Source organism: Podarcis filfolensis, assembly GCF_964270895.1.
Source record: "Podarcis filfolensis genome assembly, chromosome: 9".
Classification (NCBI taxonomy): domain Eukaryota; kingdom Metazoa; phylum Chordata; class Lepidosauria; order Squamata; family Lacertidae; genus Podarcis; species Podarcis filfolensis.
In genome coordinates, this window is record NC_139610.1 from 74,356,816 (window position 1) to 74,377,631 (window position 20,816).

The 20,816-nt window shown below is 43.8% G+C and overlaps 1 protein-coding gene across 5 annotated transcripts; it reads right to left on the reverse strand.

Moving 5' to 3' along the window:
* Positions 1-3,246: 3,246 nt before the first annotated feature.
* LOC310742399 (uncharacterized protein) lies at positions 3,247-20,348 on the reverse strand. 5 transcript variants are annotated; one of them, XM_083571875.1, is made up of 8 exons: positions 20,248-20,341; positions 19,997-20,053; positions 18,776-18,895; positions 11,256-11,354; positions 9,647-9,733; positions 7,876-8,039; positions 5,636-5,745; positions 3,253-3,545 (listed from the first exon to the last, which is right to left on the reverse strand). In XM_083571875.1, exons 1-8 carry the CDS (start codon positions 20,267-20,269, stop codon positions 3,371-3,373), a joined length of 834 nt encoding a protein of 277 aa, XP_083428001.1. In that variant the 5' UTR covers positions 20,270-20,341; the 3' UTR covers positions 3,253-3,370. The 5 variants fall into 5 exon arrangements, with proteins under 5 accessions (XP_083428003.1, XP_083428004.1, XP_083428005.1 ...); XM_083571877.1 differs by lacking the exon at positions 9,647-9,733 and having other exon boundaries at positions 3,247-3,545; positions 20,248-20,348; XM_083571876.1 differs by lacking the exon at positions 19,997-20,053.
* Positions 20,349-20,816: the final 468 nt, after the last annotated feature.

Consider the following 20,816-nt stretch of genomic DNA (forward strand, 5'->3'; position numbering starts at 1 on the left):
ACTCAGTGCTGGGGCCGCAGGCAACACCCAGAACCAGAGGAGGGGGTAGATGTTGCTGCAGCAGCAGCAGCGGCAGAGGGACCTAGCACTGGTGTGTGTGTGTGACATCCCTTGCCTGCTCACTTGCCGCCTGGCCCGGCCTTTCTTCACTCAGCGCTAGGGCTGGGGTGGCTGCTGGTGATACCCAGAATCTGAGGAGGGGGTGGTTGATGCTGCAGAGGTGGTGGTGGAGGAGGGACCCTGCAGTGCCGGGGGGGTGGTGGCATCCCTTGTCCACTCGTTTGCCGCCCGGCGCTGGGTCCCTCTGCCACCTTTGTCGCCTTATCATACCACAAGCAGGTATGGTTTCCATATTGATTTCCATATCCTTCCAAATCTAATGATCTTGTGTTCTTTAAGGATATCAATTCCCTTAACCAAATCAGACTGAGAACCCACCTCTTTCTTTAACATCCATTAATAATTTAAATTTAATCCTCTTTCCCCCTGCCAGATAAATTTTGATAACTCTTTTTGCCATTGTTTGAAGCAACTCATATTACATTTCACTAGGATTGTCTGAAACAGAAATGACATCTTAGGAAAGATATTCATTTTTACCACCAAAATCATTCCCATTAGAGGAAATTTCATTCTACTCCATCTCTCCATTTCTTCTTTAATCTTACTCCACATAATGATATAATTGGATCAGATTAGCATTGTTATTTGTTATCCCAAAACAGTAGCCAGATATTTGACCTTCTTCATCTTAATACTTTCTTGAAGTTTCTCTTTCCCTTGCCAGTCTAAATTTTTTTGGTATCATCTTAGCTTTATTCTTGTATCGCAATACTGCTTCATTACTTCCAATAGCTTAACCACAGGGTCCACCAGGTTTTCCAAGAACAATAGCGCATCATCTGCAAATGCCTTCAGTTTATAAGAATGGGAATCTACTTGAAGGAAGAACAGAAGATGGCAGCATCCTCAAGGAAGTTCACTATGGACTCCCCTCTCCTGTCTCCGCTAATTAGATTTGGGACAACTGGACTCTGTGAGCAAAACAAAAAACAAAAACAAAACAAAAACTTCACTTATTGGGGAAATATTTGCTTTGCCATTGTGTGCAGCTCATCAGGCCCCGGAGATTTGAATTCATTCAAAGTAGCTACTGTCGGTGTTCCCTTGCCACTTATTTCCCTTTCTTGGGCCCCACTTCCTTCCATTGTTCATTCAATTTTCTCCAGACTAGGCACTGTTTTCCTTTTGTGTGAAGACAGAGGCAGAGGAGGTTGCACGCTACAGTGGTGTGGCAGGAGAGGGTGGAAAGTGTGGCCAGAGGATTCAAGGATAATCAAAGAAACATTTCAGCATCTGAGTGTAGTATAATCAAGTATTGTATCGTATTCACCTCCTCCAGTGTATTCTAGCCAATTTCATGCATATATCTTTTTCCTGGTGACACTACTGCAGTGATATTACAACAGGTGTCAAGGATAGGAAGAGGCAGCCAGACACACACAGCAGCTGCTGCTGGCGGCGAACACCTGATGCTCAACACAAAGAAGCGCCTGCTTGATCGTGGCACCCACAAAGATCAGCAGAGCTCTTTCTTGGCATTTCCTGGCAGTTGGTCACTGAGTGTTAGTTTTGTTCTGACTGCTGCAGTGGCTGAAATTTAGATGACTATTTGGATGGTTCAGCTGTTGTTAGTTATTCAGGCTAATGACTTCATCAAATTCATAAATGTATGAATGAACAAAATGCACATAAATTGTTAAATAAATAAATACATGACAGTTCAACTTCTGTCCCTTGGGTGATAGAAAAGCATTTCTACCCTAACAGGCTCTGGTCCTGTTAGATCAGGGGTGTCAAACTCAAATTCATCGGGGGCCGCATCAGCAGTTTGGTCACCCTCAAAGGGCCGGTTGTATCTGTAGGACTATGTGTCCACTCTTTATTATCATAAATTATTGTAACTGCATTCAATTATTACTGTTTTTTGTAATAATGTAAGTAATAACTAGTTCTGAAAGCAGAAACATAGGCAGAATAATGGCAAGTAGATATTCAAATGTACATGGCTGGCTATTGCGGATATTGCGAATTCCCACAGGTTCCTCTCCTTCTCCCTGGGAGCTAAACTCCAGAAACAACAAGTGAACTAGGCAAGAATTTGCTTCCTCTTCTTGCCCTCCCCCCACCCCCAAACCAGTCGCCTCAAGATCTCTCCTCCTCACTCTGCCTAACAGTAGGTTCGGCCCCAAACGCATCCTCGCCAGGCCCCTTTTTGCTCTTGTTTTTATTGCAAGGCTTCTGCACCTCGGGGCTTCCCAGGGAAGCAGCAGACACACAGCCTGCCCTTCTCCCTGCCTGCTGCGGAACAGCTCGGCCTCTCGGACCAAAGCAGGAACACGGAAGCCACCTAAGCCGCGAGCAGCATCTGCTGCAACCCCTGGCAGGCGCTCCGAAGCCAATGCGCCAGCTGCTGCTGCTGCTGCCCGCCGTTTCCTTGGAGGGAGATGGAGCGCGCGCCCAGCGACCCCTCTCCTCCTCCTCCTCGCTGCCTGCCAGCTGGGCTGGCGGCTGGGAGGGAGCGGGGAGGGGCTGGGGTGCGTGTGGGGAGGGGAGGGGAGGGGGCAGGGCTGCCAGCTGCAGTCACCCTGCTGCCACATGCCCCAGTCCCTGGAGGGAGAGGGAAAAAGAAGGCGCTGCTCCGGCGGAGGGATGCAGCGTGCCGTATAAAAAGCGCGCCGCGCAGCCTCACACCTACAGCATTTTTGGCGAAGCCTAACCGGAGCCCGGCTTCTTCTCACCCTGCCGCTCCCGTGCATTTGCTAGCTTTGGCGGCTGCGCCGGGGACTCAGTCAGGCCCGCATCTTCACCCTCCAACTCAGCCACCCACGCGCCCTCTTCCCAGCTCCGGGGTTCTCGCTTCCTCTCCGCAGCAAAAGGAAGGGAGGGGAATAAAAACCCGGGGCTGCGGCCGGTTTCTGTCTTTCAGAGAAGCCGCTTGCCTGGAACTAGAATATAAGTAGATATTCAAATGTACACGGGCCACATGACGAGGTCTGGCGGGCCGGATTCGGCCCGCGGGCCTTGTGTTTGACACCCGTGTGTTAGATAAACCTTGATCTAATATCACAGGAGTCCTTTCCAGACCTTGCAACATATCAGTAATCAAAAGGACAAACTAGAAACCAGATCTATCTGTTCTAACATTGCCAGGTAGATACACACAGTTAATCTATTGAAATGTACACCGACTGAATTCTTCCATACTTTATTTCACTGACCAACTAAGCCTTTGCAGGTGTAAACAATGGATCTTTTCCAGCCTTGGAATAGCAGGATTGACAAAGTGGCATGGATTGCAGATAATCAGTTATTTCATCCACTTTTGAATAGGATTCCTTTTGCAGATGCACCGTTTTAGGTCGTGGCAATAAACATCACGCCAACAACTATAAATATGCTCACAGCCCCTTCTGATGACGACACAGTTGGTTGTATCCGGTTTTGCAGGACCTTTATTTGCTGGAAGATTATAACCCCAGTAGCTGAAAAAGAGAGGAGAAACTACTCAGTCTGTATACTTACTTTATTCTGTACCTACTAGAATGAAATGCTTGCCTATCCTCCACACACTTACTCATTATTTTTACAGTAACCCAGAGGGGTAACATTCAGAGAAGAATTCTCTTTTGGTCGAGAGCACTCCCCTGCCTCTCTGCCCTACCCTGTAGTCAGAGCTTACACACTTTCTGCTCTACCACCAACACCAGATGAGTCTCATTTTATTCCCTGTATTGCAGTTTTTAATGATTGAATTTTTTAATGTTTTCATATATGTTGTGAACTGCCCAGAGTAGTTGGGGGAAACCAGCAGATGGGTGTGGTATTATTATTATTATTATTATTATTATTATTATTATTATTATTATTGTTATTATTATTATTATTTGTTTGGAAGGCAAATCATGTGCTAGCCTGCAGAAACACGTATAGCACTTACTGTGCTTTCCTTAGGAAAATAAGGGGGGAAATATTCTTACAGGCAAACCCTATAAATTAATAAATGGTAGGATTTTGATTATTTGGAGTGTTGAAGGGAAGATTGCAGGCCAGTGGAAAAATACAGGCTAAACCTCCTTTCCAAGGCAGTGCCTCAACTGTGACAAAGTTGCACGGTGTGATGGCCTGGGACTTGGGCTCGGACTCGGAACCAGAGGAGTCTCAATCCGCACCGGATCCTTTGCCTCAGGGGGCATCTGAACCTAGTCTGGGGCCTGATTCTGAAGAGCCCCAGTCTGCACAGGTTCTCCTGCAACAAGCACCAGCTGGGCCGAGTCAGGGGCCTGAGCCTGCCCTGGCTCCAGATGCAGGGATGACCTCGTTGCCTTCAGCTGGGCCATCACTTACAGCTGCTCCACTACCAGTTGGGTCAGGAGAGGCTGAGGCAGTCCATGGGCCCATTAACCCACCGACATCTCCTGAGATGCAGAGACTGAGGTCTGAGAGAAGGAGAGACCTGAGTACTCGCAGGAGGAGTGCTTGCCTTTGGGCGAGACAGGGAGGTGAGTCACCGGGGGATCAGGACCGGCTGTTACCCTGACAAAGAAAAAAGGCTGTCAGACCCCACCCCAGGTTGTGGGAGCAACATTGCTGTTTGCTAGAACCTGCCTGAGACCCTGAGCCTGACCTTGCCTGGTTTCCTGCCTTGTGTCCTGCCTTGGCCCTGCCAGACTGATTTGGGACTGGACCTGGACCGCGTTGCTTGGGTTACCCCTGGGCCCAGCACACACAGCTTAATACACTCCTTTTGGTCCTAATCAGGTCCACCAAGCAATTTGATAGTAGCATTTTCCAGTCTTTGTCTTTTGTCCATTCAGAGAACAAAGCAGGAGAAGACAGAGAGGGAACAGGGGTTGTGGGAGGTGTGTCTACCATTGGCAAGTGCCACAGCTCAGTAGCAGAGCATCTGATTTGAAAGCAGAAAGTCATTTTATGACTTACTAAATGTGTGCTCTATGTTTGTGCTAGGGAAGTTGGGAAGAACCTTTGAAAGTGGGATACTTTGGAGTTCACTGGGAAGGGGACATTTTTCAGGGTTTATAGCTGACATTTGCACAGTTTTCTTTGTTGCATCTTTTGCTGTCTTAAATCTCTGCTGGGGTTCTCTCATCAAAGAGTACTCACCCCACACTTGGGTCTTGGCTTCCAGGATTCCCAACACACAGAGTGTGGGCTGCCTTTGCACTCTGATTAAAGCATCAGAGAAGATTGAAAAGCAATTGCTTTGGTGCACCCTAGGTCTCTTCCCTCTGGAGTGCTGGAGGAAGTGGAAGGGTGGTGGCAGCAACGGGCAGAAAATAAATCCCACTGGTTGCGCTGCAGGGTTGTTGTGTTGCAGCTGGGCAACAAAGGTGGTGTGAGAGGCTCATTTAATGACACATTTCCTGCCCGTGCATTTTGTTCTTTTCTATTTTAATTTTGTATTTTGTAAAGCACTTTGAAGCCCTCTGGAAACTAATTGGAATATAAATTAAATCATCATAATAAATAAAAATATAAGCACATATATATCTTTGCTCTCTTCAAATACCACTTGGTTATGAAAGTTCCCAGGTGATGAAGAATCTAGACTTACAGTTTCTTGATTCTAAACGATCTATCATAGCAATGCCATTCTGAGCCTACCATCGAAACTCCAATAAAATAATCGGTCGGTTTGTTCTTCACTCTGGATGCAGCAAAGGCCTACAACGCAGAAAAAAAGAAATTCTAGTTTTCCTCTTAAAACTTTCCACATAATGCCCCTTCCCCAGGAAGACAAAGTAGACTATATATTGTTCTGTGTGTAGCAGTAGCTCACAGTGGCAGGATTTATCATAAACTACAGTATACACAGCCGTTCAAATACCTGAATGCAGCCATCTTGACTCAAACATGGGGAGCTCACTACATCACTGGAAACTCTGCAAAGTCAGAGTGTGTTTATGGAGAAAACCCTCCACCAAGGGCGGAGACTGCAAGCACAATGATGTGTCTTTTTCTTCTCAGTGTTGCTGTGAGGCTCGCTCTTGTATGATAGGGCTGCCATAAGTTTGAATTTTCCCAGACATTACCAGGATTTCAAAGGTAGAATAGAGATCCCATGGGGAATTTCTGAAATGTGGCACTATGCCCTGGATCTTAGGCAAGTCAATTGAAAAAAATCGTCATTGTTTTTTACATTTTTTTTTTTGTAGCTGAAACTGACACAATGGCTGCTACATTGGCAGACCCTGTGCTCATAAAACCTTAAAATCTGCCAGTTGGTGTTCAGGTGAATACAGGTTAAGAGGGGTAAAGGGTGCTTTTGTGGATGCAAATGTTTACGAGATTCCTTTGGGGAAAACATATATCCCTCAAGAAAAGCAAGAAAAAATAGAGGGGTGAGTATGTTTATATCTTTTCAGTCCTTTTCAGGAGGTCTGAAAAGAATGGGGAAGGCCAATAAGAATGATAAGGCGGAAACGAAGGAGCAAAAATGCCTAGGTCTTGGTCTCACTGAGCAGCAGAAAACTTCAGCTGGTGAAAAATGCAATGGCCAGATTGATGACCAGAACAAGTTCCCCTTAGGAAGCCACCATACCCTGGGCCTCTCTCTCTCTTATTATTATTGAAGATTTTATTAGACAAACAGATTCTTAAAATACATGCAATACCAACAAAATAACATTCACTATGTTATAAAGATGATAAAGAATATAAATGTAAAAAGAAAAGAATGGAAAAGAACAGAAGAAAAAACAAAGGGAAAGAAGAAGAATGAAAGTGTGAATAAAGACAAAGACATAATGATATCCACTGTTTGAGTCAGCAAAGAAAAGAAACTTCCGACCATAGCCAGTGTACTAATTTACAATTAAACTATTATTTACACAGTTGTGCGAAGTTGTTTTTCGTTAACTTAATTTAACTTTAGCTAACAAATACTTTATATTGCATGGCTCATTCAATAGCTGCCAGAAAGCATCTGAGGCCTTTCTCAATGTCCCCCACCCCTGAGAGGTTAGGAGGATTGCAAAAAGAGAAGGGGCCTTTTCTGTGGTGGCTCCCCAATTATGGAATGTTCTTCCCAGAGAGGCTTCCCTTGTGCCATCATTACATGCCTTTAGGCAAAGGGCAAAGCCATTCCTCTTAATTAATCTATGGCCTGTAGAAGTCTGGGGGAGAGGACTGTTATTATGATCATTATTTTATTATCAGGCTGTCTGTTAGTATACTTTTTTATTATTTCATTGTGTTTCTATCTCTGATATTCTGTAATGTGTTTTTAATGTTGTACACCACCCTGGACTCTTTTGATAAAGGAGTATTTTGATAAATGGAATAAATAAATAAATACCAATACTAATATGCAACCTTTTCCTCCAAAAGAGCTCAAGGTGCTGCATGACCTTCTCGTCTCCCCATTTGTCCTTACGACAGTCCCGTGGGGTAAGGTGGGATGAAAGGCAGTCCTGATCAGTAAGCTTCATGGCAGAGGGGGGATTCAAATGGTTTCCCAGGTCTCATTATTCCTGGTCTCTCCATACAATTGTATTGTGAACTTGAGTACTTGAAAAGAGGTTTCTGACTCTTGCTCATGGAGCAGAGGAGCAGGAAGCCATAATGTTCCCACTTACACATGATGGCAAGTTACCCAGAGGATCAGGATGGAGCAGCATCCTGCTGTGATGGGTCAATCCTACCTCTTATATATGAAATGTATATAAAATGCCAGAGGTGCAGCAAAAATGTCTGTCCCTTACCAGTCTCTACAACCACAGCAGACGCTGAAATCTACCCCCAAAGTCGCACTCCTCCATTGTCTCTTAAGAATTTATTGCATGATCTGCTCACCTCCTCCTCATCATTTTCAACACATAGCAATTTTGTATTGTATTTCATGCTGTTGCAGAGTTGTATGCACTGTTTCCACGTCCTTGGGGTGGCAATGAAGTCAAATGTATATAGGGCTCCATGCCAAACAATCCATTCCTCAGCTAACTTGCGGTGAATGTCATCTTTGAGCAATGCCCAGAATGTGTGAGGAATAAAAAGAGAGAAAGGACAAGTGAGGTTGTAGTAGAAGCTAGGACTCTGCAGAGTTTAAAACACTGATATTAGGGGGGACCTTGGGAGCACCTTGGGTGGGGGAACCACCCCCACTGAAGAAAATCTAGCATTGTCCTCAAAGACCCACTAGGACCCACTGGCTACGCACTTAAAGGATAAAGTTGCTCAACTTCAGAGTGCATTTGTTTCTCCAAATGTTGCATCTCCAGTTGTACAACCCAGTGGCTGTATAGAGGATGCTTAGTGGGATCAGTTTCACCTTATGCAATTAGCTGATGGGGAGAAGGTACTGGCAGCAATGCATCCAACCCCACGGCGCCTCAACTCCAATCCCTCCTGGCTTATCAAATCTATCAGAGGGGGCTGACTGGTTGGGTCCAGATTGTGGTTAATGCTTTGCTGCATGAGGGGGTGGTCCCTGCTGCATTGAAAGAAGCAGGGGTGTGACCACTCCTAAAGAAAGCAGCTCTGGACCCTCTGGATTGGAACAGCTATGGGCCGTTGCCAATGTTCCCTTTTGGGGAAAGGTACAGGAGAGAGTCACTAGCCAGCCTTCTAACAGATTTGGGTCAGCAGCCCAAAGTACCAGACACAGACTGAAAGGTGCAAGGGAGCTCCACCAGGTCTCCTGTGAAATTCGACCTTGCTGTAGCCAATTCCTTCCAGACAGTTTCAGAACCGTTTTTGAGTCCAGAGTAATATACCAAAAAAACTAGAATGACCCACTATTTGAACAGTAGGAAAGAAAAGATAGGAAACAAAAGCTGTACTACTGACATGATGGGAAAGAAAATACTTTTTTCTTATTTCACAGGCTCCTCTGTCCTTCTGCAGAATGAATTCCCTTAGCATAGAAAAGAGGACATGTGGGGACTGGTCATTGATTCATGAGTCAGGCACAGTATTTGGCCTGCAGAATAAGTGCCTCAACAGACAACTGTGTTCTCCAAATCAGCCTCCTGACTTCATCATGCTAATACACCCACTTGTTCCTCAAAGGACTATGGGATTAACCAGACATCCTTAATACTACTACTACTAATAATAATTTATTTATACCCCGCCCATCTGGCTAGGTTTCCACCGAAATGGAGCTTTGCCCAGAAAGGCTCAACAACATGGCCTCTTTGACTGTGTCCATATTATTTATAATCCTGTACATAATAGAGAACTTGTACATTGTACACAGAGAATTTGTGACATTCCCTATGTTGCTGGTTCTAAAAAATGTTGGGAGCCTCCATGAGGACATTCTTTTTGAGACCATCGCCCTGTAATTTCACAGGGAAGAGCCCTAGTGGGCCAGAGCTAGTATGCTCATCCCTACAGCCCTCTGCGCATGTGCTCACTTAAAACACCTGAAGAGAGCTACCCATTCTCTGTTTCCAGCTGTGCTAATCTGACTGATATGTCAGAACGGGATTGGCACCAGAATGTGCCATTCTAGCCTGTAATGGAAAAGAGAAGTCCGTCCCAATGGTTCTGAAATCGCCTATTGCCTCAAAGGTTCTGGCACCTTGACCTTACCAATAAAAGTGGTTTCTGAGTAACTTACCAATAGCCTGCTGTAGTTCACTGATTTTCTTTCTCTCTTCAGCTATTGCCATAGATACATTCTCAGCTTTCTTGAATTTTGTGATATCTAAGAGAGTGGCAACAACTGAAGTTGGGAAGAATCTCAAACAGCCATGTACAGATACTGAGCAGCCATGTTTCTCAAAATATAATATTTACCTTTCATATATAGGAACCTAGGAAGTTGCCTTATACAGAATCAGACCATTCATTAATCTAGATGAGAATTGTCCATGCTGACTAGCAATGGCTCTCCAGGACTTCTGAAAGAGGTCATTCCCACCTCTGCCTGGAGATGCTGAAAATTGAACCTGGAGCCTTTTTTAACACAACAACAACAATGGCATTTGCACATCCACTGAGCTGCAGTCCTTTCCTGGAGCTTCTGGATAGCTCAGTCAGTAGAGACGCTTCATCTCAGGGTTGTGGATTTGAACCCCCCATTGGGTGAAAGATTCTTGCACTGCATGGGGTTGAGCTAGAAGACCCTTGTGCTCCCTTCTAACTCTGCAACTCCAAAACGTAGGTTAATCAGCCTCATATAACCCACATGCTTAACTCTAAATAATGCATTAAGGTGTTCAAGCCATAGAGTATGCTGTCCTGCCAGACTCAGCTACACTGGGAAGAAATAGGTAATCAAGCCTATTGTTTTCCCCCAGGCTACTTGAGAAGCTCAGTATGTGATGAGGTTTGATCTGGTTGCTCAAGCTCAAGCTCTTGAGTTCCTGTTCCAATACTCTAAGAAATTCCTCCACATTGTTGCTAAGCTACGTTTTCCTGGTTTGATCTGATTGCTCAAGCTCAGCCACATGCTCCTCGTGAGCCACTCGTGAGTTCTTGTACCAATACTCTAGGATATTCCTCCACATTGTTGCTAAGCTACGTTTTCCTGCCGTGCACCTTTTCTGAAGCACATGGCTCTGACCTTTGAAGCGTTTGTAAGCAAATCATTCTTTAACTTACCAAGTGGGAACAAAAAATTTTTTTTTTCTTTCCAGTAGCACCTTAAAGACCAACTAAGTTAGTTCTTGGTATGAGCTTTCGTGTGCATGCACACTTCGAAGTGTGCATGCACACGAAAGCTCATACCAAGAACTAACTTAGTTGGTCTTTAAGGTGCTACTGGAAAGAAAAATATTTTTTTTGTTTTGACTATGGCAGACCAACACGGCTACCTATCTGTAACTGGAACTTACCAAGTGGGTGTTCTCGTTTGCTGGGGGAAGAGGGAAACTCTGGAACTCACTTGGAAGAGCCTATTTTAAAGGTCTAGCAGCCTATACTTTCATGCTGACATTTGCTGCATATTTTGTGACTGTAAATCTCTGCTGGGTTCTCTCACCAATGGGTACTTGCCCCAAACTTGGATCTTGGAATTCAGGAATTTTCTTTCTTATATCAATATATATTTTTTCCACCAACACAACACACACACACCATGCTTATGGAGAAGTTGAGAATAGAATGAACTTGAGGCAACTCACCCTTTCCTCTTTGACTTCTCTCAACTGAGCAATGAGTAGAAATCACATTTGGTGGGCCATGGAAGGAGCTCCTGAGCAGACAAAAAGTAACATATGACTTACCATCTGCCTGAAAAAGATCGGGATAGTTGACTTCTACCATTTGTAGAATCTTTGTCGTTCCTTCTTCAAATATGGCTCTCCTTCGCACTTCCTTAATATCTAAAGGTGATGATGGGGAAAGTTGTTCAACGCATGTGGGAGAATAGCTTTGCTTCCCCCAGCACCCCTTTGGAAGGGATTAAGTTGCATTTGGAATGTGACTTCTGTGGTTTAAGTTCCAGTTTACAATGTACTTCCCAAAATTTGTAAAGGTAAAATTTCTCCACCAGGAAGACCCATTTTTCAGCCTCAAGATTTTGTTTAGAGTCCTTAGCCCAATATCTTCAGTATATATCTCCTTTCCCATGCAGGTCTTTAGGGAATTGCTTAGAAAACAGAAGCAGCAGGAAGTCGTAGGGATACAATACTATGTGAGTTTCCTGGGGAAAGAATTTCCAAGTAGACAAGCCTTTACTGCTATGGCCGCTCATGGTAGGGGCTTTTGAGGGAAAAGAATTTGTGGGGACATTTTCCCCATCAGGTTCATGTAGAAGAAAGTGATGTAGGAAAGGAAGGGCGAGCCTTTTTGACCCAGCAGGCCAGATCCATCTCTCTTCCCAACCCTAAGGGCTAACTTCAAAAAGTGGTTGGTTGGGACAACTCACTTGTAAATCATCTGATGCTATAATGACATGAGTGGTTGACACCTGTCAAAGTTGTTAATGAGCTGAATACTGGGGACAAATGTGTGGTGAAGGTGATCATGCCAGGAGTTATGGAGTAGAATAAAACCCTGGCTCATGACTGAAGGCCCCAATGTATTTTCTGAGAGCAGTAATGCTTTTTCTGTGTGGAATGTATGAGAAGCAGAAGTACTGACAAAGCCTTAGTTGAGCTAAGAGAGTGCATCAGTGTGTAGAAGGCACAAGATTTGTTACTCCATGTGGCCAGCAATGCTGAGTGACCTCTGTGAATCTCCTTTTAAGAATATTTTTTTATTAACCGACCAATCACATCAAATCAAACCAAATTACATAAATTTCAAATTACACGGCCAAATTTTAAATTTTTGTTGGGGGTACCCATATTTCAAATTCCGAAGGGGATCCAATCAACTTCTTGCTTCTTACTGCTGTTTTAATGTCCACAAATCTAACCTTATGATGTTCACAGTACTATCCAGTTCTTTCTTAAAAACAAGTCCGTTCTTCCTCCCGGCTATAAATCCTTTGGCAAGATGACGACTCCGAATTAATTGCTGCGCCATTCCCAAAAGCTCTTATTGCTTCTCGATCTCCATAAAGCATACTTTTGGTTAAAGTTTATCTCCACACAGACCTTAATCATCCTGCTTGGGTCAGTTCAACCGACGATTCTAATGAGGAGGGGTTCTTGTAAATCACATAGAAGGAAAGTAAAAAAGGTCCCCCCCCATTCAGTCCCGTTGTCAACATACCCAGCCTTTGGTGTATCTTCATCGTAAAATATTCCTGTTTCTCCAAACCGTCGTCTTCTTTCGCAGAGGTCACTTAAATTAGCAGACTTCACTCCCCTTCTTCACTTGAAATATGTGCATTTGCTTCTTTTGTAATTAATTATTCCAAATTGCTGCAGCTAGTGCGCGATCAGAGACAGCGTCCAGGAGAGCCGAGGTCCACACGGGAGCATTCTGCCTAGGGCCCTCACCCCCTTCTTTCGAATTAGGGGGTGATTTATGGGCACAGCAGGCAAGGGCAGTGTTCCCCATTTCCTTGGGGCAACAAGGGAGGCTGCCTACTCCCATAACAGCCTCTTAATTACCCCGTGTGGGTCGGAGAGATGCTATTGTCGGCCATCTTCCAATGCGCCCCCTAGTGGCCCCCCGACCTCTGTGAATCTCCTGATAAGGCTTGGAATCATATTAACCCCCTGAAACACTGCAAAAGTGTTTTATGCAGGTGATTACTCCATGACCTGCCATTTGTGAGCTTTTCTGTTCTAGTTTACCCACACACATTTTGTACAGCTCTGATCACTTTCTTCCCAGGGGAAGTTCAGGTCATTTCCATTTCCCAGATTCATTTTCTGTTTGGATTTTCTGCTGCTGTGTTCAAAACAAATCTTTCCAAACAGATCTTAGCCATTTGACTTCTGTAGGGGTCATCTCCCACTTAGTGGGACTCTTTAAGAACCCCATTTTCAAAATATTGCTGTGCATTGTTTTGAAGGCACCTGACCACAAACATGTATACTCAATTCACACACACCCTTGACCTGCCCCCACATTATTATTATTATTAACAACAACAACAACTATTATTATTATTTTTTATTATTATTATTATTATTATTATTATTATTATTATTATTATTATTATTTACTTATTGCTCTCATGGTATCTTGTACGGCTATCCTTGTTCCCATGAGATCTTGCAAGTTCATCCCAGTAAGCAACTCTGAGAACATAAAGGTCTTTCTGTGCCAAGAAAACCTGGTACTTGAAAGCTCTCTGCCTTGAGAACAGTTATTTGTGGGGTTTCAATCAAGTGGTGTTTGACCACATAACGTTGGTAATAATATTTATTAAGTTTTCCGTTTTAATAATCCAATGAGAATCACAATAAAACATTTCAAATTACCATACAATAAAAAAGGCCAAATATATTGCCAAATTATATATCTTTGGGTGACTTCCCATGCTGTGAATTTCGTGGAGTGCTAATCTAATATCACATTGTATTTCTTAATTAGTCAATAAACCATTCCAATGTTAATCCTTCACTTAATTTTCATTTATGTTTACAACCACTGGTCTGTTCAAACTTTCGTCTTCATAGTTCTGTGTGAAATATTTCCCCTTGTTGTTATCCACATTCCAGCAATTCCATTTTCAATTTCTGCCAGCAGGAGCCATAATACACCACATCCCAGACAAAAAAGATACCATTAGCTCCTGGCAGCCATCCGGAAATCCTCTCTGTAGTCTTGCACCATCTTTCAACATTCTGGTACCTCTGCAAAAACAAAGTAGCTCCAATCCAGAATTTTTTCCTTCCTTCCACTGAGGGAACAGCGGTAGTGTTCTTTCAAACCCACTTACGTATTTCAAACTGTTGCCTTTTGGGGGAGATTTACCAGGTAAAACTGCAAATACATATATATCAAAATAGAATAAAAAAGGCTCACCTCCCCCTGGGGCTATACAATTAATCCATCAATTAATTCAACGAGTGGGTCAGTCCTTTGTACTGTTGTTTCTGCTCCTCAGTGATCTTTAGTTTCATTCCTGCTCACGGAGATATTTTAACTGCATCATTGTCCGCCATTAATCCCGGGCAGATATCCAGAACTCTCCTCTTGGTCTCCTTCCAGCTGTTGATGAGGTAATGCCTCCACGCTAAAATGATAGCTCCATCAGGAATTCCTTTAATCTTTCCCTTATTGATCATTGCCAGAATCATAGTCAAAATATCACACAATCCGTTTCGTAATTAAGATAGTGTCCACTTACATATTTGAAGTTTTGGTGACGGTGAAAGTCTCTCCCCAGATCAAATCCTTCTCAGTGGCTGATTAAATTTGCAAATTATTTTATCTCCACTGGTTCAGGACATGCCTGTTAGTTAAGTCTGAATTTTTATATTAAAAAAAGGTGTCCTCTGCCCCTGGTGCTGTCTTTGGAGAGTTGCCACAACCATGCCGTGTACACCCAGCACCCCTTGCCCCCTCTTCCTTCTGGATGGGCAGCAGGTATTGGACAGTCTGCGGGCGGAGTGCCCCCGACCCGGGGTTGGGGGGGTCGGGAGGATAATTACTCCCATATTATTCTCTATTACCAGCACAGAAGGGCTCTGGTGTAATTGGCACAGCCGATTGCCATGGCAGACAAACATGAAGTGCTTGACCACACTAGTGAAACTGCACTAGTTAATTGTGCCCAAGATGTGATTGCACTGCGCCAGCAAAGCCACTTTCAGCCCAGCTCTGAATTCCCATGAGATCTTGTGAGAGCATCCTGGAGCCCCTTAAGCAATTCTGAGAGTTTAAAAGCTCTTTTTGTGCCAGGGAAAACCGGGTGGTTTCATTTTTTTTGCCAATTAATTTTTATAAATTTTCCAATTTTTTAACCAATTAATTCAAATTAAACACACACACACACAGGACTTTCTACCCCGCTTTAGAGATGCTTCTTTCTCCTTCGCTGCTCACAGTAAAGTGCTTAAAGAAAAATAATTCTAATACTTTCCCATCCATTATTTCGACTGGCTGTGCATGTTCAAATCCTGCTTAGACTTTTATTGAACTATTTTCCCAATTGATCAAATAGAATTGCTCTTCCTTTATCAATCAATGCAGCTTGTTCACCATGCCTTTATGCCTTCATGACATTTTAATTGATAATAATAATGATGTGATCTGCTTTAGCCCTAGCATTCCATTCAAGTTTTACAATCCTCACAAACATTGGGGGAAATCTCCTGATCGACCTTGTTATGTAGTTTCTTTTTCACAAAACAGACCTACACTCTCTACTTTCCCCGGCTTAATGCATTCTGCTCCCATCATTCACTCCTTGGTATGCAGCTCACTAACCCCAACAAACCTTGATTTTATCCTAGGGTTGTCACGTTTCAAAAAATTGGATTTATTTATTTTTTGTCAAAGCTATTGGGCTACATACACATACACACACAATTGTGATTTTGAGCTATTTTTAAGGAAATACACCAACACCCACACCAGACAAGCATTTCGTGCATCCAGATTTTCCTGGACAATTTAGCAATTTCCAGCTGGACACTGTTTCCGATGGCCAAATCCCAGCTATGTTGGGGAAATTCTGGATGTATGGCAACCCTGTTTTATCTATTCTCTAGTCCCCATTAACCCTGTCCATGCCAAATGCTGGAGGGAGAATGAACTTTATACCTGTGAAACATACAAATCGCTTCTACCCTTCATATTGCCTGATTTATTCTTGTTTACAAACTACCTCCAATTTTTAATATATCAACTACATAAAACTCAGAACTGCTTCTTCCTCTCTCTCCAATTAGGTGTTGAAAAACATTATTCTCCCACACCAACCACACAAGAGTCACCAGTTCTGTTATGCAACTCTCTTTAAGCAAAAACAGTCTTTGACAAGGTCTATTTTCTTTAATCTGCTGGCATCTGTTTGACCCCCATGGCACTGCCCAGATCCAATACTGAATACAGAGGCAAGAATTGAACTTGTATGTGTGAATCTTTACCATGTTATAATACATTCCCCCACCAGCCCAGCCCACCCCTACCCCATTATGCCGCCAAAAACATTACCACCACCTTCTGTCCTTTGTGTCGCCAGACTCAGTCTCCTTTTTATTTGCATACCCACAGCTTAATGTTCACAACTGCTTCTCCCTCTCCGTCTGGGTGCTTTAGTTAACAAAGATAGCATCCTTATTCCGCACAGATGGTTTATCACACTCGACTGTATACCCAGTTGTAATCCATCTGCTCCTTTGCACATTCTTTTCCACAGGTCGGGGTAGGTCTGGAGAAGTCCCTCGTAATCCTTTGCAATAACACAACTCCACTCATTCCCTTTAATTGAGCAACTTGGCGAATGCATCCAACATAGTTAATTTGAGTTTTAAACCCTTTCTTCTGGAATCCTTAGAATTCCAATGCTCGGGGGTGGGGGAGCAGCTATAGAAAACCCTTGCAATTAAAACGACTTGAAGCATTGTCTGCCCCTTCCTCCTTGAACGGGCTCATCTTCGCAGGGATAACATCTTTATGAAAGGGGAATCTGAAGCGTAACACAGTTGTAGAATGAGGCTGTCTTTGTTAAATGCCTTCCATTCAGTGGCAATCCATGTTTTAATTCTTGCCATAAGCAGTCCTTATGCAATTGTCTCAGACGTTCTGCTGCCAAGAATCTCTAGGTTGCCCATTGGAGTCCGTTTCGCAAAAGAGGAGATCATATTTCCAAAGTCCTGTCTCTTCCTCCCCTCCATTCATTCCAAACCGCAGTCAATGTTACCAACCAGGAGAGATTCCCCTACTAAACCATTTACAGTTTTCCCTGAGAGCTCCTCCTGCTCTCCACAACCAGTCCTTCTTCAGCACTACAAGTTGTAAATCTTTATAGCCTCCTCACTCCACAGTGCAAGTTGTAAACTGCATCAAGTCAATTAGAGGCGAGTTCTTCTCCCAGCAAACTCCCCTCCTTCGCAGTCTCAATGCAGTTCACAAAGCAGTTCAAATCTTCACACACCCAGTTTTAGCTCACAGAATTCCAGCCTCATAAATCTCCTTTAACAAACCTTACTTGAAGTGTCTTGAAGAGAGGGTAGATTTTAAACCTTGGAGACATATATACTAGTAAAAACAAAATAATACCTCTCTCTTTTATCCATTTTCTACTATGGCAGGAATTTTCAACTGAGCCTTGTTCCTTCCATTTCATCTTGTACAGAGCACTCCTTCAGTTTTCAATCCAATATTCCGAATTGCAAAGGTGCCTGGTCCTTACAGCGGATGGACACGAAGGCTTCCTCATCTTGACAAGGAGATCCAGACCCAGAGTCCCCTCCCCCATCCACCTGACACTTGGAAGAGGGTCTGTGGGTACTCCAGCCTCCTGATACCCTTGGGAGTTGAAGAAAGCATTCCAGCCTTGGGAAGCTCTCCTTCCCCTTGCCTGAGTCTCTCTCACTAGCAGGAGAGCAGAAAAGGAAACCAATTATATGTGGGATTTCAACCCTCTGCCCAAGGTGGATCATACTGTACCTGCAAAGCCACTTCCAGCCCCGACTTTACCTGCCCCACAGGTGAAGTCATATGAGATCAGCTATGGGGCAGGTGGGCTTAGCTTGGCTGACCAGGGTCGAGTTTACCCCACTCTCACAGTCCAGATTTGTCAAGAAAGGAACAGCTGAATGCACATATTTACGCTGGGCCATGAACATTAGGAAGGTTTTCTACGGGCTCCCAAAAGCAGCAGTCTGGCCCCCAACCTGCTCCATCAGTGAGGTAGTGTAGCTGCTTTGGGTACTTCTCAGATTTGAGGACCCTAGGCCGCAACAGATGGTAGAGGTTGCAGTGTGCTCATCCAAGGAAGGGGTTAATCGCCTGAGTACAAAGGAGCAAGGCACATTCCAGAAGAACTCCCAGGGGGAGGGACAGAACTTTCAGGAGACAAACCCAGCACAGATAAAGCTAGCAAATCTCCCGTTTCTTTACTGTGCTATAGACAGAGACCTGAAAGAAAGTGTGGCTATGAATTTCAGATGAGAATGCTTCCTCTCTTCCAATGAAGGAGAAAGGAACAGGGGAATGGGAAATAGGATTGAAGGCTACGCATGTGGGCCCAGGAATTTATGTTGCCTTACAAACCAGTTAAAAGTCTTACATGTTTATCTCACCAACTGAAATCAGGGGGTGAAAGGGCTTAGTGGAGGCCAGAACCTATCCTTTCCTTTTAAAGGTCTCCACTGAAATGAAGCAAGCAAGAGTGAATTGTAATTCTGCCCATTACCCTTTTATATTTTCCTAGAAGACTGGAACTTACACAGATAGGTCAGCATTGCTGCCGCTATAATGGAGCCCATCAGAAGCACTGTGCCAACATACAGAGAATATGAAGATTCGAAGAATTTTTTCATACGTTGCTTGAAAGGTGCTCGTTTTCCTTGATGGACAGGGAGAGAGAAAATTCTGCTTTAGCCATGAACAGACAACATCCCAGTGCCACCCCAGTCAAGAAATTTCCCATAATCTCTGGCAACCCATCTAGATCAACATATGGCAGTCAGCTTCCTAAACCCATGGTGGGGGGTTGCTCCACTGTGAAATGCCAGGGCCCAGACGCTTGGAAGGTTAAGTGGATGAAGGAATCTGGCATGGAAGTATTGCTTCTTGAAGACACTTTTCTGGCCATGTTCCCAGTCTGGAGGCCTCAGGAGCATGAAGAGACATCACACGGCACCAGACGTACCTTGGTCTAACCCAGCAAGCTCTTGCTATGTTCTCATAGAATAATAGACGAAGGTGGAAGGGACTACGAGGGTCATCTAGTCCAACCCCCTGCAATGCATGAATCTCTCCCGAATGTTGGTCTCAAACCCATGACCCTGAGATTAAGTGTCCCACTCTGCCCACTAATCATAATGTTCTTATAGTGAAAGGTAGAGCTGAGGAGAGACTTCACGTCGAAACCTTTGATCCTCAACTATGTTCTCACAGAATCATAGACTTGTAGAGGCATAATGGACCACGAGGGTCATCCAGTCCAACCCCCTGCAATGCATGAATCTCTTCCCAGTGTGGGGCTCAAACCCATGACCCTGAGATTAAGTGTCCCACTCTACCCACGAAGCTTAATGTTCTTGTAGCAAAAGGTAGAGCTGAGAAGAGACTTCACGTCAAGACCTTTGATCCTCAACTAGCAGAGTGTCTGTTACCCCGGCCTGGAACAAGGACACAGCATACTCATGGGAAGATTGGGGTTGTGGAGTTCCATCTGGCTGCCCTCCATCAAGTAAGTGGAAGGGGCTGCAGCAGTGGATGGGTTGTAGTGAGGGTGAGGGCACATCAAGGAGAGCTTTCGTTTCAAGCTGGGGCTTTCACTGCCAGCAGCAGATGGTGGACACAATCTCAAGTTCATTGCTCCTCAGTTGGACTTGGTGAATCCCCTGGACATATAGAAAATGCTTGTCCTCACTCTGGTCCACCCCATCATAACTTTCCTTTACTGTTCCTTCCTCCTCCATGTGCTAATGAGCATACAGACCTGATGCTTTTCTTGCTCGTTTTGCTGTTCTTTTTTTAGCTTTCACTAGCTTCATACCTATATAAAGACAGCATGAGCATAGTAACATGATGTGATATATGATATGATCAAGATAGAAATGAACATAGAGCAACAGCCTGAAATATCTCAGCTCTGTCAAGTGTCTACAGTACAATGTACTGGAGGGAACGTATCAAGTCAGCAGATCTCTGTGTTCCTGTGAAGAGAAAATAGTAACCGAAGGGATTTACCTGGTAGCTTTTTAGGAGCCATTGAACTGGTTTCTTTTTTTATTCGCAACCTGTGAGAGTATAAAGTAGACAGTGAAGTCAATGCCTTATTTAAAAGCAGAGTCACAATGGGAAATTCATAGGCAGTGTTGCCATGGGGACCCTCTCCCAGTTAATATAATTGTTAGAGTGAATTACTGTAACAATGCACTTACCTGCATTTCTTATCCCTCTGATCTACCTCTCTACAACCCCACTCCTGAATATCATCATCATCATCATCATCATCATCATCATCATCATAATTTTATTTGTATGCCACCTTTCCACACTTAAAAGCAATGCCCAAGGCAGCTTACAACATGACAAGATTTGCATAATTACAGAAGTCCTAAACAATACATAAACCACATCAAAAAAATACACAACCAAATGGAAAACAATTTCCACATAAATCAAAATCTAAAACTAAGAATACAGCATTAATGTCACAGTTTAAAATGACATAGGTAAAAAATAACAGCATTTTTTAAAAACCAACAAAAAACCCAAAAACGGGGCCCTCTCTGACCACCACCAGCAGCAGCAGC

What these genes read in the sequence shown, in the direction of transcription:
- LOC310742399 (XM_083571875.1), bottom strand. Translation starts at nt 20,269, where the DNA reads ATGGCTCCTAAAAAGCTACCAG. An exon ending in CGATCTTTTTCAGGCAGATG is followed by an intron (nt 9,734 to 11,255) that starts GTAAGTCATATG and finishes CCACTCTCTTAG; the next exon opens with ATATCACAAAATTCAAGAAA. An exon ending in TCGTTTAGAATCAAGAAACT is followed by an intron (nt 3,546 to 5,635) that starts GTAAGTCTAGAT and finishes TCTCTTTTTCAG; the next exon opens with CTACTGGGGTTATAATCTTC.